Raw genomic sequence first — 23,593 nt, 5'->3', positions numbered from 1 at the left:
ATAAGAAACACAACTAGAAATGACAAAGTAATAGACTTTTAGACAAAAACATTAAAAGGACCAATATAAATATTTTCTGACTATTTAAAAAGGTAGAAGAAAGCATGGGTAAGTAAGGAGACAAGCAAATCAAATTTCTAGAGATGAAAAAGGAGTGTCTGAGATTAAAAAAAAACAAAAAAACAAAAAACACAACAACTCCCCACTGGATTGGATTAACAGTAAATTCGACATTATCCAAAATGAAACAGAGCAGAAAAAGCCCAGAAACAAAAACGGACAGAGTATTAGTAAACTGTGGAACAATTTCAATATGTTGAAGACCTTACCCTCAGTACCTGTGAATTTGACTATTTAGAATAGAGTCTTTGCAGATGTATCAAGTTGAGATTATAAGTGTGTGTGAGTGTGTCCCCTAATCCAGTATGACTGTCATACTTATGAGAGGGAAATCTGGAAAGAGACACACAGGGAAGATTGCCATGTGAAGATATAAGTAGATATCTTGAGTTATGCTGTCACAAACCTATCAGAAGCTTCAAGTAGCAAAGGAGGATTCTCCTCTGCAAACTTTGGAGGGGGAATGGCCTTGCCAACAACTTGATTTCAAATTTATAAGCTTTAAAACAGAGATTATATTTTAGCAACATGGTCTAAAGGAAAAAAAGTAAAAAGTGGGAGAGAATAAATTTCTGATGTTTTAAGCCACCCAGTGTGTGGTACAGGCTGAATATCCATTATCAAAATGCCTGGGACCAGTGTTTCAGATTGCAGAGTTGTCCCCCCCAATTTGTAATATTTATATAATAAATTTTACTAGTGGGGCATTCCTAATTTGAAAATCTGGACTCTAAAATACTCTAAAACCTGAAACTTTTCGAGTGTTGTGTTGGGATTCAAAAAGTTTTAGATTTCAGAGCAGTTCAGATTTTCAGATTAGGAATACTCAAGCTTTAGAAAATAAATCCAAGCAAAAAAATAAGATAAAAATAGCATAATAAATACAAAATATATAGTTGATAATTACATGTAGGTTTATATATTCTTTAGGGTTAACATATACTCAGCCTATGTAATGTTGCTCTGTAAGAAGCCTCAGCTCTTTCTCATAATGAGCCTCAAGCAATCACTATCAGCAAGCTGGTATTCATTATTACACTTACCATCCTTGTAGTAGAGCAACATTGAGTCCTTTTAGACAGTCAAAGAAAATGAACATTTGTGTCTATTTTAAGAATTCTGAATTTGAAGTTTTGAAGATTAATTTTATAATCTATGTATAGAAGTGCATAATGGGGGGAGGGGATAATGAAATCTATCTGTACTTGATCTGCAGAGAAGGTCATATACATAAAAAGAAATTACTCTGAGGAAATGTTTATAATATTTATAATATTCATAATATTAAAAAATCTAAGAGGGCTGGGGATAAGCTCAGTTGGTAGAGTGCTTGCATGACATGCACCAGGCCCTGGGTTCAATTCCCAGCACTACCAAAACAAACAAACAAACAAACAAGCAGACAGACAAATGAAACAACCACAAAAACAACAACAACAAAAAAACACTAAGAGGTAATTAGAGTATTGGAAAAACTTGTTTTAGGTAACTATTGTGTTATTTGCATTATAAAATTCAAGTAAAAATTATATTAGTCTTTTCAGAAGTCACAGATTTCAAGTTTTATATATTCAAAATTTATAACAGTTACATTAGAAATTATATATATATATATATATATATGTACTAGGGATTGAACTCAGGGGTACTCAGGAGCCACATCCCAAGCCCTATTTTATGTTTTATTTAGAGACAGGGTCTCACTTAGTTGCTTAGCACCTTGCAATTGCTGAGGCTGGCTTTGAACTTGTGATTTTCCTGTCTCAGCCACTCAAGCTGCTCAAATTATAGGCATGCACCACCATGTCCGGGTACATTAGAAATTTGTGGGTCAATACCCAAAAATATAAAGAAGAAGGTTTTACAGCAAGAAAAGATGAACAATGGGAATTGATAACATCACAATAAATACCTTGTTTGAGGGCCAGAACTCTGTGTTTGTGCAACAAGAATTGGAGTGACCTCGCGACTATTTCCACTCTGTGAGAAGACAGACTTTGTTCCAGTTTGGCCCATTCTGGCAACAGACTGTAAAACACAAAAAGTCTAAGGTTTGTGATTATCAATTGCAGTATAAGCGATAAAAGACACCATGGTGCTCCCATCTACATTTTTGTAATGAAAGAGCTCATAATATATATTATCTTAAAATACAAATTATAAATATCACTACTGTCAATTGCTATTAGTATGAATAATAATCTATTTCCTCATTTTAACATCAAAGGAATTTTACTTCTCTACTATCTTTTCATCTTTCACTTTAGTTTCAGAAGAAAGGCTCAAATTCTGAGGAATTATTCTATTTAACTCGTTGTGAACATCCTCTGTATTGCATACCTTCTCAATTTGGGGCTAAGTGCTAAAAAATTTTAAGACAGCTATTATTTTAGGATTTAACTTCCTATACATAAGAAATAGCAATACAATAAGATTTTTTACTCCTCTTTTGGCACTTAGTAAAACAGTTCTATAGAAGTTCATAGGAATAGATTTTTAAAAATCATGAAAACTTTCAAAATTCAAAAGATACTGCTCTTTATTGTTACTATTTCTTTCTTGTTTTTCCAATCTTTCATTAAGTTTTTGATCCCCTTGAAGAAAAAAAAAAAAGATCTTTGCTTGCCTCTTCTGTCTATTCTAACTCATTATCTTCTTTCTATTCATTTTACCATTTAGTTTCTTTTTTTTTTTTTTAGAATTTTTAATATTTATTTTTCAGTTCTCTCTCTCTTTTTTTTTTAATATTTATTTCTTAGTTCTCGGCGGACACAACATCGTTGTTGGTATGTGGTGCTGAGGATCGAACCCGGGCCGCACGCATGCCAGGCGAGCGCGCTACCGCTTGAGCCACATCCCCAGCCCTTTTTTTTTCTTGTACTGGGGATTAAACTCAGATACACTCCGAACCCTTTTCATTTACTTTTTTTTTTTTTTTAGAGAGAGAGAGAGAGAGACAGAGAGAGAGAGAGAGAGAGAGAGAGAGAGAGAGAGAGAGAGAGAGAGAATTTATTTTTTTAAGCTTTCGGTGGACACAACATCTTGGTTTGCATGTGGTGCTGAGGATCGAACCCGGGCCCGCACGCATGCCAGGCGAGTGAGCTACCGCTTGAGCCACATCCCCAGCCCTCATTTACTTTTTAAATATTTATTTTTCAGTTGTAGTTGGACACAATACCTTTATTTTATTTATTTATTTTTATGTGGTGCTGAGGATCGAACCCAGGGCCTCAAACACGATAGGCGAGTGCTCTACTATTGAGCCACAACCCCAGCCCCCTTTTCATTTTTATTGAGACAGGATCTTGCTAAGTTGCTTAGGACCTCACTAAGTTGCTACCATTTAATTTCTGTATAAAGTGATCTTTGATATTAATGGACTTTTTTTTCTTTTGGTACTGGAAATTGAACCTCATCTACCACTCTGCTACATTCCAGTTCTTTTATTTTTAAGACAGGGTCTTGTTAAATTGCTAGATGGACTTCAAACTTGAGATCCTCCTGCCTTAGCTTCCTGAGTAGCTGGAATTACAAGATTACAAGTGTGTGCCACCAAGCTCAGCTTCAATGGACTGGTTTTTTAAACACCAGATTATTTTCTTCAAAAGTTACTGTTATTCTAATATTGTGTACAAAATTATCAAAAAGTTTATTACAAATACTTATTAATAACTTTCTCAGGGGACTAGAGATACAGCTCAGTTGGTAGAGTGCTTGCTTTGCATGCATAAGGCCCTGGGTTCAATCCCCAGCACCACCAAAAGAGGAAAAAAAAAAAAAAAACCTTTCTCAGCAGATTTGAAGGCCTTATTTTTTGTCTTTTCTAAATTTAATATCATTGGTTATCCTCTCTCCTCTGTTTTGAAAGTCTGTATAACTTCCTAAATAGTCCACTAACTTGACTGTGCTCTCACTTTATTTGCTGACGTCCCTTTATTCTACAGTTTTAAAATGAGGTATATGTACTGTGTTACTTAGCTACTTTTTCTCTAAGAAAGCTGGGACATTTGTCATTTCTATCACTGGATAAATTATTTCCTCTACAACTACCCACTGAATATTTTCATCTACCCTACCATCACCTCAGAATAATACTTTATAATCCTTCCTCTTCCTTCCCAAAATTGGGACCTCCACATTCACTCAAAGGACAAACATTGTCAATTCTGGTCCTTTCTTATTTATCAAAGAATTATATACTGCATTCACTATTTGGCCTGATTATTTTTTTAGTCGATACATGTAACTCTTCTGGAAATGTTGTGTAAGAGGCAAGAAGAGAAGGGAGGCAGAAAAGGATGAGACAGTGTGTGTATTTTATTGCTTAGGCACTCATCTGCTGCCTAACTTGTCTTTGAGCTGCTATGGCTCTTCTGGTTTTGGTCTACTCTACCTGGCACACAACCATTCTACCATGTTTTCTTCACAACTGTAATAAACTAATTCCACACACATAGTTTGCTCCCATAACAACACACCCATAGTTATCAACTTAAAAAAAAATCAGGTTTGAAATAATTTAATAGTTCATATGTAAATTACTTTACAGTTCCTTCTTTTTTTTGATAGTTTTGAAGTTTCTATTTCCACTAAGGAACTATAGATACAGCTTTTGCAGGAGAGAGAAGGGAGGAAAAAAAAAAAAAACTTTTAGCAGATTTGCACTGTTCAGGAGTAAAACAACAAAAAATAACAAAAAAAGAAACATTTCTAGAAGGTAAGAGGCTACATCTGTTATTCATATATTAGTATGACTTAATTAGTTTCCATTTCTTAAACATCTATTAAGCATGGCAGTAGGCATTTAAAATACATGATTTAATTCTCACAGAAGATATCCTACACCACAGAAATGTTTCACACAAACGGTACTTTGTTCTACTGCAGTACATCTATATAAAAGAACATTATATAAAGAGCCTCAAAAAACTTTTTTCAGTGCTTATAATAATTATACTATCAAATATTTTTACTTTTACTATATATTTATGAAAATCCACCATAAAAATCGTATTATCAGAAATATCTTGCTTACCTGAGCAAATTTTTTTTTCATGTCATTTATTAGTGCTATTTAAAAAACATGGACTGGGGTGCAGCTCAGTGGTAGAGCACTAGGCTAGCACGTGCAAAGCCCTGGCTTTGATTCCCAACACTGAAAAAACAAAACAAAAAAACAACCCCCCCCCAACAAAAACCCCAACAAACCATTACCATAACAACAACATCAACACCAAGCAGTGGGAACAAGTAAAAACTATGGCAGACATAATTTGTAATTTATATTAAAAATATAGAAACAATCTTAATTTTGTTTTTAAAAAGGAATTAAAAGCAAAAATGAATATATTTACTAGCTATATGCTGATGAACTAACGAGTTATAATGTTATAATGTTAGTTAGAAAAAGTCACCAGTTATGTATCTAAGATAACCATGAAAATAGGACAATCATATTCTTTTATATTTTGATCAACAATTCTAAGGCAAAAACAATTACAGAAAAAGTTAAATTCTCTCTGAATTTATTTTTACAGATTGGAATTTTAAAGAATTTAAAAAAAAAAATCAATACAAAATTGCATTTTACATGTAAAATACCTTTTTTGTAGGGGCTCCGGTGGATGGCACATCAATTACAGAAGGTGTATTAGTGTAGTTTTGTAAATAGGATCCATCTCCAGGACTTGGGGTTTCTAATGGCAAAATCCCAAAACTGAGAAGAGGTTGAAATCAAGGTGTCAAAAAGTCATCAAGGCATATATAAAGCAGCAGTATACTTAAATTAGAAGGTCTAAAAGGAAGAGAATGGCAAATCAGTCTTGGGGGCAGTGAGGACCTGAGGGGCAGATTAAAAATAAGCTGTGAATGAAGACTACACCACCCACCATTCCTAACACTAAAAAATAATAATAATAAAAAAAAAGAACTAAATTGAGATACAACTATGGATCTCAGGAGGTTTATTAAAAATAAAGAAGAGTGGCTTTATAAAAGCTGATAAGCATACACTAGATAATTAAGACATATTTAAGAGTTTTAAAAATTTCTCCAGGGGTTAGGCATATAACTCAGTGGTAGACCACTTGTATACCATGTGCAAGGCCCTGGGTATGATCCCTAGCACCACAAACAAAATTCTTAGATTCTGGGTTTTAGATACAATTATGGAGACAATGTCTCTAGACAGTAAGGATATTTATCTAATAATTATCAGTATAATTATACAATGGTGTCTAAGGGCACTATCATCTCACAGTCAAGTTATTTTAGTAGTTCCCTGGGCCCAAGGCCCCATTCATAGCATATAATTTTTTTGACACTTTTAGATATGTACCCCTCTTGGATGGGTTCCTATATTTATACATACATATACTTCTCATAATTTTGACAAAACATTTCACTGATTGATAAATACTTCCTCCATATTTTAGAAAAATGTACTAAAAAAGCCCACTGATGTTAGCTAGGCACAGTAGCGCACGCCTGTAATTTCAGTGGCTTGGGAGGCTGAGGCAAGAGGATTGCAAGTTCAAAGTCAGCCTCAGCCACTTAGCAAAGCCCCAAGCAATTCAGTGAGACCCTGTCCCCGTCTCTACACAAAATATAAAATAGGGCAGGGGATGTGGCTCAGTGGTCTGGTGGCCCAGAGTTCAATCCCTGATACCCCCCCACAAAAAAAAAAAACCCTCAAAACAAAACAACAAAAACAAAACAAAACAAAACCCTAAAACTGGTGTTGCTATGGTTATATCATAGGCATAACAACATTTCAAGGGGTTCACTGCCATCTACTGATGTACAGCCATAAAGGTAGTATTTTTCAATGCATACACTAAAGATAATTAAGACATATTTAAGAGTTTTAAAAATTTCTCCAGGGGTTAGGCATATAACTCAGTGGTAAAACATTTGTATAGCATGTACAAGGCCCTGGGTATGATCCCCAGCACCACAAACAAAATAAAACAAATATACAAAATTTTAATCACATCCACTGTTATCCACAGTAATTTAGGAAATTGCTGTTCATGTTAATTTATATTATTAATCATATGAACCATTGTAAGATCACAAAATATTACAATACATTTTGAACTAACTTTTTGTTTGACTTACCTTGGGGTTAATGGGCTAAGAGCAGCTGGTCCTCCTAATAAACTTCGACCAGTTTTTGGTTTATTTTGAACCTGTTTAGATAATATGGAAGTTCCTGTTCCAAGAGGTACAGTATCTGGTGAAATTACAGCTGAATCAATATAAGACACTGAGGAATCTGTATTCAAGGAGTACTTTGAATTGGAAGATTCTAAGTTCAATCTGTTTAATTCCTGAAACAGAAAATTTCTATTATGTCATTTATGACACATTGTTTAGCTCAGATAATTTTCTCAGTTTTCACAATCTTTTGAATGGTAGAGTAAATACACTTACAATTGTGTCCTGGGGTGTTTCCGTAAGAACTGTCTCAGGCTGTCTATGAGATAAACTATGATTAGATACTAGTGTTGTACAAGAATTGGGCAGACAGTTGCTAAAGTTCTGTATAGATGTTAACTTAAATGTTTGGTCAGGATCTGGCTTTTCACCTGCAAAGACCAAAAAAAAAAAAAAAAAAAACAAACAAACAAAACAAAACAAACAAAAAAATAAAGATATTTGCCTCTGAGGAATAATTTTCTTTCGAGTTTTATAACTAAGTGGAAATAAGTCCTTATCTAGAGTTTTAAAAAATTCTTCTGTCCATTTCTGTTAATCAGATTGGCCTTCCAAAAGCCCATCCATTAACTTATCATAAAATTTAACCCAAAGACAAAGATGTAAATGTAGTAAATATACTAAATTGAAAGGACACTAGTTTTTAAATATAATAAACCACAGAAAAATGTAGATTTGGATGTTTGTTTTACAGCAGAAAACAACTAGATGGCTTTTTTCTCAAGGTAGAAGGTGACTTTACAGAGGTGAAATGCAGGTGATATTACAGTAAAGACTGAAGTATTTCTGGGGATACAGACACCTGTTTTAAAATGATCCTTTACATAGCTTAGAGCATATATACTGAGACACTATATTGTCCAAGTGTCATTCAATTAATAGTTTTTGTTCCAGGACTGTATTAATTTCTTATCCAGAAAGCAATTTGGCTAGTGATATACACACAATACAACTTATTCTAAAGGACTGAATATATTTAAGGTGAACTGGCTAAACAGAAAAGACTAGTGGATTTAATTTTTGAGGTAGCATAATGGAAGGTAACATTATTTCTGAATCCTGTGATTCTAATTCTCAATTTCAACAGTCCTTAGTTCATAAAATATTTTTATTGTAGATAGATGATTTGTATGAATCTCCAAAAATTAAGGGAGGAAAAATAAAAAAAGAAAACATGCAAACCCCCTTCCATCCCCATGTCCCCATGGCCTCCACCAACCTACCTATTTCACATAATGATTCAAAGGGAGACCAGAGGAAAGGATTTAAACTAAGGCTCTTTTGGTAACATTCTGATCCTTTGGCAAGCCGATCTGTCTTGCTGTGGAAACAAAAGAATAAAAAAGCTATAAAGCCCCAACATTTATGAAGATAATTTTTGGTTTAGAAAATCATATAAATCTTATATAAATTCTGACAGCACTCCTCTTGATGTTTCCCTCAATTATCAACTTCTCCTTCTTCCCATTTTAACTCTATTATTTGGAAAAGTTCAAGTTAAAAGCCAGGTGAAACAAATACAACATGAACTGAAATATTAAAATAAACTCTACTGCCTTCTTGAATACTACCATATAACATCCCAATGGCAATTCTAAATGTGAGTTACATATTTTAAACATATTTAAAATTATTCGATTTTTAACAAAAAGCAGTAGCCCTTAATGAAAAGGAAAATTCATAATTCTTCCCTAAAGGTTTACATTTGGAATCTTCACAATATCCCTGGTAATAAATAACTTATAACAATCTGGGATTATGAGAATGGCATTGCTGATTCCCAAGATTTCTATTAGGAGGGCAGAAGGGGTTGGTGGGTATTGAGATTCACTGACGCTTTGAAGTAAAAATACTATTTACCTTGTCTGAGGTTTCAATGTTTTAATACCACATGAAAAAATATATATATAGCAAGTCTTCTAAAATTGTAAGGTTTTACAAAGGACCAGATGGCAATGCAACCAACATTTTCAAAGGAACCTCCTCTTCAAGTGAAACTATCAGATAAAATACACAATCTGTTTTAATATGCCAATTATCAGTATAATCTTAGGGAACTATAGAGACGACTTCCTTGGGAAAACAGGCATTAGTTTGCCTGCCTTCTAAATTTCTACTTTAAAAAAGGAGAAAACAGGGGACTGGGGGTATAGTTGGTAAAGTGCTTGCCTCACATGCACAAGGCAGTAGGTTCAATCCCCAGCACCACAGGGGGAAAAAAAAAAAGTAGAAAAAAGGGCAAAATGGATGTGGTGGTGCACACCTATAATTCCAGTGGGTTGGGAAGCCAAGACAGGTGTTCAAAGCTAGCCTCAGGAGCGGTGGGGTGCTAAGCAACTCAGTGAGACCCTGACAAAATATGGCTGGGGATGTGGCTCACTCTCGTGCCTGAGTTCAATCCCCAGTACCAAAAGAAAAAACAAAAACAAAACAGGGCAAATGATATGATAAACCTAAGAAGTTTCAAGTGGATATAGTTGCAAATGCCAGAATTCCCACCTATGTGGGCAACAAAAGCAGGATTGAAAGTTTGAGGCCAAATTAAAAAAAAAAAAAGTTTGAGGACAACCTAGGCAATTTAGTTACATCTTTTTTTTTGGGGGGGGAGGGAGGGAAGGAAGGAGGGAGAGTGAGACAGGCAGAAACAGAAAGAAAGGGAGAAGATGTTAACAGCAGAGATGTTATCAGCAGAGTGCTTGCCTAGCATGTGTGATTTGATCCCCAGCACAGGAAAAAATAATAATAATTAATCTGGGGGGTGGTGTCCTAGAGAATTGAACTTAGGGGTACTTTACCACTGAGCTACATCCCCAGCCCTTTTTAAAATTTTGAGACAGGGTCTCACTAAGATGCTGTGGTTGGCCTCGAACTTGTGATTGCCTGAGCCTCTTAAGTCTCTGGGACTCAGGCACATGCCACTGTGCCCTGCCCTATTTGTCTAACTTTGTTTTTTTTTTTTTTTTTTTTTTGGGGGGGGGAGAATGTGTGTGCCAGAGATTGAACTCAGGGGCACTCAACCACTGAGCCATATCATCAATCCTATTTTGTATTTTATTTAGAGACAGGGTCTCACTGAGTTGCTTAGTGTCTCGCTTTTGCTCAGGCTGTCTTTGAATTCAATCTTCCTGCCTCACCTTCAACTGGTGTTACTGTGATTACAGGTGTACGCCACCATGCCCAGCTATTTGTCCCACTTAAACTAATAAACATGTGGGCACACTCTGGGAATGGGCAAAGAGACATCTCATGGCGGGATTACTCTCATAGCAGTCAGAAGTAGAACAGAAGACAGTCCTTTGTTCATCCTAGCTAGATCTCTATAGTGGCAGCCAGAGCTGTTTCATGCTAGGGCACATTAAAAACACACGTACACAAAGAAGGAATCAAAATGAATGTAGACTTTTGAAAAATGTAAATAAATTTTGTCAAAGTCCATGCCTAAGACTGTTCAGGTGAAATTTCTTACAAGAAAAATAATTGTCACAGATTTATTTAATCATCTAACAGGGACAGAGAAGTAACCTAAAAATAGGAAATAAAGAAAATGTATAAAAAGGCTATTTTCTAAAAGCAACAGAGTTAGAAGTAGTAAATCAATACTTGGGATTTATTATTTTTTTTTGGGGGGGTGGAGTAATGGGGATTGAACCCAGGGTTGCTTTATCACCAAGCTACATCTCCAGCCCTCCTTTTTTATTTTGAGACAGGATCTTGCTAAGTTACTTAGGGCCTACTAATTTGCTGAGGCTGGCCTTGAACTTCTGATCCTCCTGCCTCAGCCTCCTGAATTGTTGAGATTATAGGCATGAGCCACTGCACCTGGCAGGAATTTTTAATATAAGGCTAGAAAAGAAAAATACAGTGAAATCTCAATATTTGAGGACTATATTAAGCCTCTTCTACTATTTTCTTCTTGTAATTCTGAAATAAAGACATTTCCTCTAATCCCCTTCTTCATAAACCCTTCTCTGGTGAGAATCTCTTTGATAAATAATTCCTAAATCTACTTATTGACATCAAACTTACCTTTCCTCTGCCAGCTGGACAGTTTCATCTAAGTTTAGTTCCTTACTTAAAGCTTCATGTGTTCAAAATCAAATTCATTTTTTCTCCTGAAATCTGTTCTCTCCTTAGATATTAGCCTGCCTCACTTCTAATTTTTCAAGTGAGTAGAAAATAGGGCAAATGATATGATAAAGATAAGAGGTTTAAGCTGGGCACTAAGAGCAACACTATTATCACAAGTTCACACTCAAAAAAATCTACTTACAGACAATTCTGACTCATTCTTTCCTAATCTTCACAAACAGAAACCTGGCCTTAATTCACGTACTTTTATTTTACCTCTGGCTTAAAGTTCCTTCTTTATTTTTACTGTTATGATCTGTATTGCTTCTTATATGTCAATAGTCTTCTTTTTTAAAAATATTTTTATTTTTATTTTTTTTAGTTTTCGGCAGACACAACATCTTTTGTTTGTATGTGGTGCTGAGGATCGAACCCAGGCCGCACACATGTCAGGCGAGCACTCTACTGCTTGAGACACATTCCCCAGCCCCAGATTCTTAACACTCCATGTTTCCATTCAATCACAGTTTGCCTATTTATTTTTTCCTGTGTTTTCCCTTGCAATTGATGGATATGCATGTATCTAGATTATAGGATGCAATTTTAGTCATAAGACAGGCATATCACAACTAAAATGAAAATTCAGTTTTGAGGCAGGATTGTTCCACTTTGGATTCTTTACCATCTTTATGATGAATAAAAATAACATAATCATATTCCTCAGAAGGGGGAAAAAGCTTCCATCTTCACAATTAGGAACTGCTTTCACACACACTGAACTTTTCTCAGGACTGGAATTCAACTGCACCCTCAAAACTTTATTAATAATTTTATTTAAAAATAATAGTAGTACTTACATGTGCGAGGCAAGCGCTCTGCCACTGAGCCACAACCCCAGCCCCCAAATTTTAAAATTTAAATGTTCTCTTTTATTTATTTTGGGATAATTTTAGATTTATAAGAATGTCACAAAAGTGATAGAGTACCTGTGTCTCTTATACATAATCCCCCCTAATAATATCTAATAAAATCACAGTACAATTATCCAAACCAAGAAATTGACATTAATATAATAATGTCCTCATTTGGATTCAGCTGCTTTTATGTGTGCTCATTTGTAGGTATAAAGTTTTATTACATTTACAGATCTGTGTAACCACCACCACAATCAAGATATAGAACTGCTCCAATTTCCCAAAGAAACTCCTTCAGCTGTTCTTTTAGTTACATTTTCTCTCAGAATCACTCATGTTCTCCATCACTATTATTTTGTTAAATCACTACATAAATAGAATTTCGAAGTATGTAAACTTTTGGAACTGGCTTTTTTCACTTGCCACAATGCCCTTGGTATCCAAGTTATTGCATACAACAATAGTTCATTCCTCTATATTGCTAAGCAGTAGTCGTCCACTATATGAAATATTTATTTACCTATTTACCCACTGAATATTTTCCAATTTGGGACTTTTACAAATAAGCTGCTATGATATATAAGTATCCCCTTATATCACAATGTATGAGGAATCCTGTTGTTCTGCATCCTTAGCTGAACTTGTTATTGTCAGAAGTTTTTTTTTTTTAGGCATTCTAATAGGTATACTGTAGAATTTCATGATGGTTTTACTTGCCTTTAATAATGGCCAATGATTTGGTACATCTTTTTTTTTTGTTTTGTTTGTTTTTGTTTTTGGCAGTACTGGGGACTAAACCTAGGAGTCCTCTACTACTGAGCTATATCCCCAGACCTTGTATTTTTGAGACAGGATTTGGCTAAATTGCCAAGGCTGGCCTTGAACTTGTGATCCTCTTGCCTCAGTTTCCTAAGGTGTGGGAATTATAGGCATGTATCACTATGCCTGGCTGAATATGGTGCTTTTAAGAATATTAAAATTTTGACTTCTTTCACAAATCCTGCATTCCCAGGTATATATCACTCCCCTCAAATAATTTATAGTTTTCAAACATCTATTTTCCTTTAAAAGTTCTATGGTTATATAGAAATGTTATATTTTTTCTTTTTCTATCAAGTTTTTCCTAGTTGACATCTTACTCTTCTGCTTAACCAAGCAGAACTGATTACTATTTTATTATACAAACAAAATATTGCTCAAATTTTATCACAGTACTTTATTTATTTTTTTTACAAAAAGAAATCATTTTTTATTTAACAAAATTATCTTTTTTTTATTAGTTGCTCAAGACAATACAATGATCTTGACATATCATACTTTGATTCAAATAGGGTGTGAATTGCTGTAAGTTTACAAATGGACGTATAACCAATGTGATCCTGTAATCTGTACATGTGGAAAAATGAGAATTCACAGTACTTTTATTATAATAATAAAAATTTACAAACTTTGTTAACTGTTTCTTTCCTTGTATTCTATTATAAACCTTTGAGGGTGGGGACTATTACTTACATTTATATTTTCAATGTCAAGTACTGTGTCTAGCTATAATGTGGGATAGATCTCCAAGTATCTTGAATGAACAAGAAGGAAGGTAATGCCAGTTGAGTGCAGGGCACAGTGGCATATTCCTGTAATCCCAGTGGCCCAGGAGGCTGAGAGTTCAAAGGAAGATTGAGAGTTCAAAGCCAGACTCATGAACTTAGCAAGGCCCTAAGCAACTCAGTGAGACTCTGTCTCTAACTTAAATTCTATACAAAAAGTCATTTTCAAGTTTTTTTATTTTCCTCTTTTTTTGGGTACTTGGGGATTTAACTCAGGGGCACACACCCAGCTCTATTTTGTATTTTATTTAGAAACAGGGTCTCACTGAGTTGTTTAGGGCCTTGCTAAATTGCTAAGGCTGGTTTTGAACTTGTGATCCTCCTGCCTCAGCCTCCTGAGCCCCTGGGATTATAGGTGTGCAACATTTGGCTGGGCAAGTTTATTTTTCTTAATACTATATTCATTTGTCTTGGGGCTGGGGTTGTGCCTCAGCGGTAGAGCGCTTGCCTCGCACATGCAAGACCCTGGGTTTGATCCTCAGCATCAAATAAAATAAATAAAGGTGTGGTGTCCAAGTACAACTAAAAAGTAAATATTAAAAAAAAAATTCATTTGTCTTGATTTATCTTAAAACAGATGCTATTCTGGTTCTTTAAATAAGCAGTCCTCTATTACTTCTCATACAACAGATGACATTTAGATATACAAAGTGCTCCCTTGGGCAGTTGTGAGCAATTTCTACTATTCTAATTGTAAACTCAACCCACAACTTCAGAAGTATTTCAGAATGAAAATGAGTAAGAACAATATTATTATTGTTCAATAATATTATTATTGTTCAATAATATTATTATTGTTCAATAATATTATTATCGTTCAATAATATTATTATTGTAGTAACTTTGATTTCATACTGACTTTTCTTGAAACTTTAAATAGATTTAGGGGCTGGGGCTGGGGCTGAGCAGTACAGCACTCGCCTAACACACGCAAGGCCCTGGGTTTGATCCTCAGCACCACATAAAAATAATAAAATAAAGTCATTGTGTCCAACTAAAACCAAAAAAATAAATAAATAAATATTTAAAAAAATAAAATAAGTAGATTTAAAGAACTATTTCTATAATAACTATTATTTCAACTGCCATTGTAAGAGACTTCTTTTGACATACTTCAAAATTGCTATGATATGGGGCTGGGGTTGTGGCTCAGAGGTAGAGCATTCACCTAGCACTAGTGAGGCACTGGGTTTGATCCTCACACAACATAAAGATAAATAAATAAAGGTATTATGTCCACCACCAACTAAAAATATTTTTAAAAAATTGTTATGATATGCCAGATGATAACTGTCATTCTTTATTACTGAAATTTGCATTCAAGCCTTTAAGGAATAGCAGTGATATTTAATATCAGAGGAAAAAAAAATAACATTGTATTTATTCAATTGTTAAGCAGTACTGCTGTAGTTAATTATCATTAAAGCTAAAAAATGTGATCCACAATTTTACTATTTAACTGGTTTAACAAGGTCGAGGAATCAGAAGATTTTGTACTATTCAGCCAAGTTATATTTGACAACATAGATCAACAGCTTTTTTTAAAAAATATTTTTAGTTGTTGATAGATCTTTATTTATATGCAGTTCTAAAATCGAACCCAGTGCCTCACATATGTCAGGAAAGTGTACTACCACTGAGCCACAGCCCCATCCCCTCAACACAGGTGTTTTAAACTACAAATCATTCTCATACAGGAAACATTTCTGGTGGTTGAATCATTCTTACTTACCAATATACATGTCCCAACAATGAAAGAGTAAAGCAAGCTGAATCACCAAACTCAGTAACAATATCATCATGGCTTCTCTGCTTATTAAACACTCCACCAGATAAGATCTGTTCTCCCTCCGCAAGCCTTCAAAATATAAATTTATAGATTTAAAAACATCAAATATAAAAAGCACTTCATGAAGACACCATCATTACCAATATATGTCTTAAATATGGAGACAGATAAAGTAAAAGTTTATGGGGGCTGGGGATGTGGCTCAAGCGCTTGCCTGGCTTGCGTGTGGCCTGGGTTCGATCCTCAGTACCACATACAAAGATGTTGTGTATGCCTAGAACTAAAAAATAAATATTAAAATTCTCTCTCTCTTAAAAAAAAAAAAAGTTTATGGTACTTTTAGAATAGCAGTAAACATGTACTTCAGATTATCTGGGAAGAAGAAAATTATTGTCTTTACAATTTCAGTTTCTTCTGACATTTCTTAACTCATTAAATTTAATTTCTTTTTTTCTTTGTGATCCTGGGGACTGAACCCAGAACCTTCTGCATGCAAGGCAAGCACTCTACCAACTGAGCTTTATCCCCAGACCTAAATTTGGTTTCTATGTAGACATCTAGTCTAAGCAATATAATCATTACTCATGTCAGAAGAAATAGAAGATGATCATTTTACTGGAGGGAAATATGAATGGTTCTTTACTAACAAGTACGGTCATCCTTAGTTTTATAATTCCTTGAAATAGGAATGTACAAGCAAATTAAATAAGACTAATACTCATAGCTTTAATCATTTTAAGTTTTATGAATGAAATCTGAGTAGCACTTCATCTCTTTTTGTCAATTATGTTTTCTTGATTAAAAAAAAATTTTTTTGCCAGGCCAGAGTTTTAAAGTTTTTGATTAAAAATAATTAATTAAAATTACCATGTGGAAAACTCTCAAGTAGGTTAACAGCATATCCTGAATACATCCTTTCACTATTAATGGGACTTGTAAGACTAACACACACACACACACACACACACACACACACACACACAATATAAACATTTATAAATAGGATAAGAACATCAATTTAGGGGGCTGGGGTTGTGGCTCAGTGGTAGAGCGCGTGCCTAGCATGTTCGAGGCACTGGGTTCGATCCTCAGCACCACATAACAATAAATAAAATAAAGGCATTGTGTCCAACTACAAGTAAAAAAAAAAAAATGTCAATTTAGAAATTGGTTTAAGAGACTAATTGGCAAATTAAGAAAGTCAGTTTTTAAGACTTAAGCATTAAAATTTTTGGAATTTAAAATAATCTAATAACAAATGTTCCAGAAATTGTATAGCTACTTTAGCTATCCCTAATTAACAAGTCATCAGTCACTGGACAAATAATATGGTATAGTTATAATTTATAAATATATGGTGACTTTATGAGACTTATTTACATCCTCCAATGAATAAAATGTACATACAGGCTTTTACAAATATCTGTTTAGCCACTTTATCATTATCCCACCTTCTACAGCACAGGAAAGAGAACTTGATGGTTTATCTATTTCTTGAGCTGCCACCAGATTTGGAATAGGAACAACTGACTTGACTAAACTGTAAATAAGGAAAAGTAAGTGCCCTTGCTTCAAAAGGGTATACAGTAGTAGTAGTTCCCCCACCAAAAAAAAAAAAAAAAGATTTTGAAAGAAAACTACACAACCATCAAGATACATTATCCTTATTCAAAGTGGCCTAACACTGAAAACAAAGGAAAGGAAATAATATTTGTGATAATTTTTGAAATTGATAAAAATAATTATAACTTACACTTCTCCAAAAGTTAAATTCTGATATCACCATAACAATGAAATCTCTCTATAACAAAAACAATGTGATAAGCAACAATGTAAACATTTAAAATGTTACTGAACAGCTTTCTACTACTAAAAAAGGAGAAAAGAGGATTAATCACAGTTTGTCAGAAGAATTTTATCCAAAATTATATAGTATAAAAAGAACAAAATTAGAAAAGATTTTAAAACTTACTTGCTGAGATCAACACAACATTTTGCAAGCAGGTATTTACACTGTGGTGTAGTACAACTGTGTCCTTTCAAGAGTCTATATGCTTTGTATGCCTTTCCTGAGCGGTAATAACAGGTTGCCAGTAAAAACAAGGCTTCTTCTGAGTGTACTAAAAACAGACATAAAAAAGAAAAAGAATATTGGCCATTGTTCAGAACTTGAATGGTACCCAATTATCTGGCAATAAACAAGTTTAGGAACAAAAAAATTAGGCATCTTCTTTAACCCAAAATAATCATTATTAATTTACTTTTGAATTATGGAGAAATATATTGCTGATAGAAAAGTTCATTCTCCAGTTCTTGATTATCTTCTCTCTATAAGAAACTGAGGAAAGAATACAGTGAAGACAATCATGGTATTACTGAAAATCTTTAAGAAAGTAAACACATATATACCACCCTCTCCCTTTGAGAAGTCTACAGTATTTTGTCTTTTTTTTTTTTTAAGAGAGAGAATTTTTTTTTATTATTTATTGTTTAGTTTTTTGGCAGACACAACTTCTTTGTTTTGCATGTGGTGCTGAGGATCGACCACTTGAGCTACATCCCCAGCCCCGTGTATTTTGTCTTTAAAAGACAAGATTTTACAAATACATTTTTCACGTAGGGTGTAGCATATGTTTGTAATTAAAGCGATTTGGAGCGCTGAGACGAGAAGATTGCAAGTTTGAGGTCTGCTTTAGCCATTCAGCAAGACCCTGTTCCAAAAAAGAAAAAAAAAAGGACTGGGGATGTAGCTCAGTGGTAAAATGCCCCTGGGTTAAATTCCCTGTAAGTGCCCCTCACAAGAAAAAGTAAAATAAAATACATTGTTTTTAATACCAAATTATATTCAAGATAGCTTAAAGGAAAAATTCTAAGTCGGTGGACTTTAGAATAACACTATTATTGTTCTCTAATGGAAGGAGCTGAGTTACTCAACATTGGAATCCTATTTCTTTGTATCAGGAAGTGCCCCATGGTTCTTCATGAAATGTGGCATTTCCTCCTCTTATTCTGTCTCTCTCCTAAACCAACCTTCACAGATGTTTGTGTGTTTTCTTTCAAATCCTTCAAAAATAGGATTTGAAAGAAAACACACAAACTTGTGTTTTTATGTAATAATCCCAGTGGGTTGAAAGATCTTATAAACCAGTGGTTAAAGAGTAGTCCCTGTACCAGCTTCAATATGACTTGGAAATGTGAACTCTTGTGCTCTCAGACCAACTAAATCAATAATTTGGGGAGTGAGAACCAGTAATATATGTTAACAAACTCCTCAGGTGATTCTGTGGCATGTTGAAGTTTGAGAATCACTGTTTTAAAGCATGAGACAAACTTGTCACATTTTCCTGAAAAGTTAATTTCATTCTAAGATTTGGGATTAAAAAGTAAGAGATTTTATTCTTTTAAGTATTTTGTTATATACATATGCAAGAATCCCCCACAATACCTCTTTGGTCTATTTTATGATTTTCCATGAAACAATAGTATAAAAATAATATGTAGTATAGGCTGGGGTTATAGCTCAGTTGGTAGAGTGTTTGCCTTGCATGCACAAGGCCCCGAATTCAATCCCCAGCACCCCCCGCAAATGTAGTAAATAAAATTTGCACATAAGGCATATCACTTGATGCAGGATCAAAAAACAATTGAGGAGCTCTGCTGCAACAGGAACAAATTATTAATTTCACTGAGCTACAAGTATTAATTTATAGGAGTTAGTGTAATTCCTTTCAGATTTTGCAAAGACTTGGTTTCTTTCTTTTTTGGGTATTGGAGTTTGAACCTGAGGTGTAAAGCACTTGAGTTATGACCCCATCCCTTTTCATTTTTATTTTTTTGAGACATGGTCTCATTAAGCTGCTTAGGTCTTCACTAAGTTGCTGAGGCTGGCCTTGAATTTGTGATCCTCCTGTATCAGCTTCCCAAGTCACTAACTAGGATTAGAGGCATGTGCCATTGAGCCCAGCTAAAGACTTAGTTTCTTGTTGCTATCTTAAAATTATTGACCATACCAATAAACAATGGCTCCCATAGTTTAACTTCTACCACAGTAATGCTTTATCAAATGTTTTGTTTATAGATACTTGATTACATGTGGGTCCATTTTCACTGCAGTAAAATTCCCTAACAACATAAAGATATCAACTATTTTGTGTGTGTATGATTTTGGTGTTTGCAATTACTTTCTAAAGTGTACTAATTTAAAAATTACATATTCAACTGGGATTATGGATTGGTAGTTTAGGCGAAACTTAAAAAAGTAAAATAATGACACTTAAGATAATGAAATGAATTCAGAAAAACCTGACTTGTTATACGAAACATGGTGGTTTCTAAGGGCTCCCTATAATTAATGGAAAAAGATAACAGTACCCAAAAATATTACTAGTGAACCAGCAGTAAGCACCTAAAGAAAGCAGATGTATGTTTACTGAATAGGATTGACAAATAAATATCATCTAGAACAATAAACTGATAGTCGCTTCCTAAAATGCCAAGGTCAGAAAAATTCTAAGGCTGATTATGGTAAAGCCAGTTAATGTACAGACACCAAAATAAGATCTGGAAACAAGGTCTGGGATTGTGAAATATAATGTCCATAATATATTTCATAATTATGAATAAAGAGAGCAATGACTGGGCAGTCACTCCTAAGGTAATACTGAGAAGTCAATCATGTGCTTGTTACTACAGTACATCCATATGATGAAATTGTCTACTCTATAAAACAGTCACACAGAAACACTTTGAGAATGCACGGTTGAAGTTGTAGAACACTACTGAAGCTCCTCTTCTTTTTATTAATATGTATTAACTGCATATTAATGGGATTCAGTGTGATATTTCCATACAGACGCACTGATCAAATTTAATCTGCTTTTTCACTCTCCTGCCAATGAAGCTCCCCTTCTTACAAATAGGTTAGGCTTCAAAAATGGAAAGGTATTTTGAACAGAAGTCCAAAATAGTTAACAGGTACATTATCTTAAATCCTTCATATACATTTCCATCAAATAGAAAGAATTACTTTTTCAGTGCTTTCAAACTAAAAAAATAAGTGCTTCATGATAATTAACAATATAAATAATGCTGGGGTTGTGGCTCAGCGGTAGAGCGCTCGCCTCGCATGTCTGAGACCCTGGGTTCGATCCTCAGCACCACATAAAATAAATAAATAGACAAAACAAAGATATTGTGTCCATGTATAACTAAAAAAATCCAAAAAAACCCCAAAAAACAAAAACACAATATAAATAAGCACCTATTCTGTCAAGACCTAAAATTAGTTGAGGTGTCTTCTACATAGCCTTGATAAAATAAAATATTATAGAAAACTTCTTAAAGGTTAGAGCACTCTGCTGACTGCTCTATTATACACTTGGATGTTGTATGTATTTAAGGGCACAACATTATGGAGCTATCTATGATTTGTTATACATGTTTTATCTTGATTATCTATTTAAGTTCTTAAATCAATTACAATAATATCCTCCTCTGACCTGAGGAGGATACATTTCAAGACCCCTTGTGGTTACATGAAACCATAAATACTGCTAGGCCCTATGTATACAGGTTGAACACATCTTGTTCAAAGTGCTTGAGATCAGAAGCATTTCAGATTTGAGTCTTGGATTTTGAAGAATTTGCATAGACTTCACTGAGTGAGCATCCCTAATCTGAAAATCTGAAACTTTCCAAAATCTGAATCTTTTTTACTATGAATGCTCAAAGTTTCAGGGTAGCAGAATGAAGTGGTGCATGCCTGTAATCTCAGTCATTCAGGAGACTGAGGAAGAAGGATTGCAAATTCAAGACCAGCCCAAGGCTGCGGATGTGGCTCAGAGGCAGAGTGCTTGCCTATCACATGTGAGGCCCTGGGTTCAACCCTCTGCACCACATAAAAATAAAGATATTGTGTTCATCTACAACTAAAAAAATATTAAAAAAGTAAAAAAGTTAGACCAGCCTGAACAACTCAGCAAGATCCTGTCTCAAAGTAAAAATAAAAAGGTTTGGGGATATAGCTCAGTATGGAGGTGGGGAGTGAGAGGGTATGTGGATCTCAGGGGCTGGGGTTGCAGCTCAGTGGTAGAGCTCTTGCCTAGCATGTGTGAGGCACTGGTTCGATTCTCGGCACCACATATAAATAAATAAATAAAATAAAGGTCCATTGATGACTAAAGAAATAAACCAATGGGGGATACCAAAGTGCATCATATATAATAAGGATGAAAAAAGATCTGGAAACTCACTGTATTAGAATATGCTAGGAAAGAGAAGGAACTTGTAAAGGACTTCCTATATACCAGAACTATAGTAAATTCTTTATATATGTGGGTCTTCGAAATTACTTGTTCACTAGATATTTTTCCTTCTTAAAGATGAGGAAAATTAGATTCAGAATAACTTCTTCTTGTCTAAGATCAAATGGTTAATGAATGTGAGTTCAGATTCTTACACCATTCTGCTGTTTTTCCTTTCTTACACTAGTCTACACCAGGCTATGAAACTCCTTAGGAGAAAGAAAAATGGGTAACAAGGAACTACTGAAATTCAGAAAATATTTCAATAATTTAACAAAAGATTCAACCCATGAAGTTCTTTGGCCTCATGCCTTGTGAAATGTTTTTCCCAAAACATTAGAAAATACATGTTTTTCCATAACATTAGAAGCATAGGAGGTCACTAAGCAAAGAGGTTACATGTAGTCTATCAGCTACATGCCAACCAAGAACACTGTGCTAACAAGAATTCTGAGGTTGATTCAGTGGAATGAGTACTGTGATGAACTAGTGATGTCTACTATGACTGTAAATCAGAGAAGTGGCAAGGATTTGCTACCCTTGATAAAGGGGAATCAGAAAGAACAAACCAGTTACTGCCTATGGACAATGGTCTCGAGTTTCTTCACCTTAAAAACGCAATAGCAATGTGCACTATATAGGATTATTGAAGGTTATATAAGAAAATAATATTAACCACTTAGGTCACCAGATATAGCAAGAAGTCAATAAATGACAGAATTATTGTTTTTAATTGAGTGATGATATCTGCACTCAATGCACTAAAATTCTAAAAATTTCCCTCATAAAAATAAAGTTAATGGCTGGGGTTGTGCCTCAGTGGTAGAGTACCTGCCTTTCATGTGTGAAGCACTGGGTTCGATCCTCTGCACCACATAAAAATAAAGATATTGTGTTCATCTACAACTAAAAAAATATTAAAAAAGTAAAAAAGTTAAATGAAGCGGTTAGGTCCTATATTGAGAAATACACACACACACACACACCAAGCAACTTCCCAAATGTAAGCATTTTATTATGCACACATAACTTGCGGATTACAGCTTTGTGTGGACTAATCTGGGAATTCCACTACTAATTCAGTGGGAAAATTCAATTATCTGATTTTTAAAAAATTTTAAAATATTTATATTTTTTGTTGTAGTTGGATACAATAGCTTCATTTTATTTATTTATTTTTATGTGGTGCTGAGGATCAAACCCAGTGCTTTGCATGTGCTAGTCAAGCACTCTACCAGGGAACCACAACCCTAGCCCCTCAATTATCTGAATTCTAAATGAGTACAACCTTTAGGAGCCTAATTGCAATGAAAAAAATTGCATAGTTTTTTTTTTTCTTTTTGTGGTGATGGGGATCAAACCCAGGGCCTTTCACATTCTGTCAGTAGAGTTTCACTGAACTACACCCCCAGCTCTGTTCTGATCAACAAATTGAAAAAAGATTAGAAATATACCACAGAAAAACTGGTGCTGCCTAGGTATTGATGAAAATAAAAATAGATTCTGATAAACCTTGCTCTTGCATAATGAAATAGAAGAGGGTAATCTATTCTATCTTCTTTCTAAAACAGTCTTTCC

General features: G+C 34.4%; 1 protein-coding gene across 7 annotated transcripts in view; it reads right to left on the bottom strand.

The window, feature by feature from the left end:
* Cdc27 (cell division cycle 27) overlaps positions 1-23,593 on the bottom strand; it is a 61,224-nt gene that overhangs the window by 24,202 nt on the left and 13,429 nt on the right. For 4 of the 7 annotated variants that reach the window (XM_013359923.4, XM_021728383.3, XM_005328167.5 and 1 more), the window contains exons 3-9: positions 17,686-17,833; positions 15,657-15,782; positions 8,562-8,659; positions 7,555-7,709; positions 7,240-7,451; positions 5,722-5,836; positions 2,033-2,148 (exon numbers count right to left, since the gene is read on the bottom strand). In XM_013359923.4, the coding sequence (XP_013215377.1) occupies positions 2,033-2,148; positions 5,722-5,836; positions 7,240-7,451; positions 7,555-7,709; positions 8,562-8,659; positions 15,657-15,782; positions 17,686-17,833 (970 nt within the window). Of the gene's footprint in view, positions 1-2,032; positions 2,167-5,721; positions 5,837-7,239; positions 7,452-7,554; positions 7,710-8,561; positions 8,660-15,656; positions 15,783-17,685; positions 17,834-23,593 lie in introns of all 7 variants that reach the window. The other 3 variants (XM_021728380.3, XM_021728382.3, XM_021728381.3) reach the window with 1 other exon arrangement.

The sequence above is a fragment of the Ictidomys tridecemlineatus genome, chromosome 3, assembly GCF_052094955.1.
Source record: "Ictidomys tridecemlineatus isolate mIctTri1 chromosome 3, mIctTri1.hap1, whole genome shotgun sequence".
NCBI classification, from domain to species: Eukaryota; Metazoa; Chordata; class Mammalia; order Rodentia; family Sciuridae; genus Ictidomys; species Ictidomys tridecemlineatus.
The sequence above is the reverse complement of the archived record's forward strand: the minus strand, read 5'-3'. Positions and strand labels throughout refer to the sequence as shown.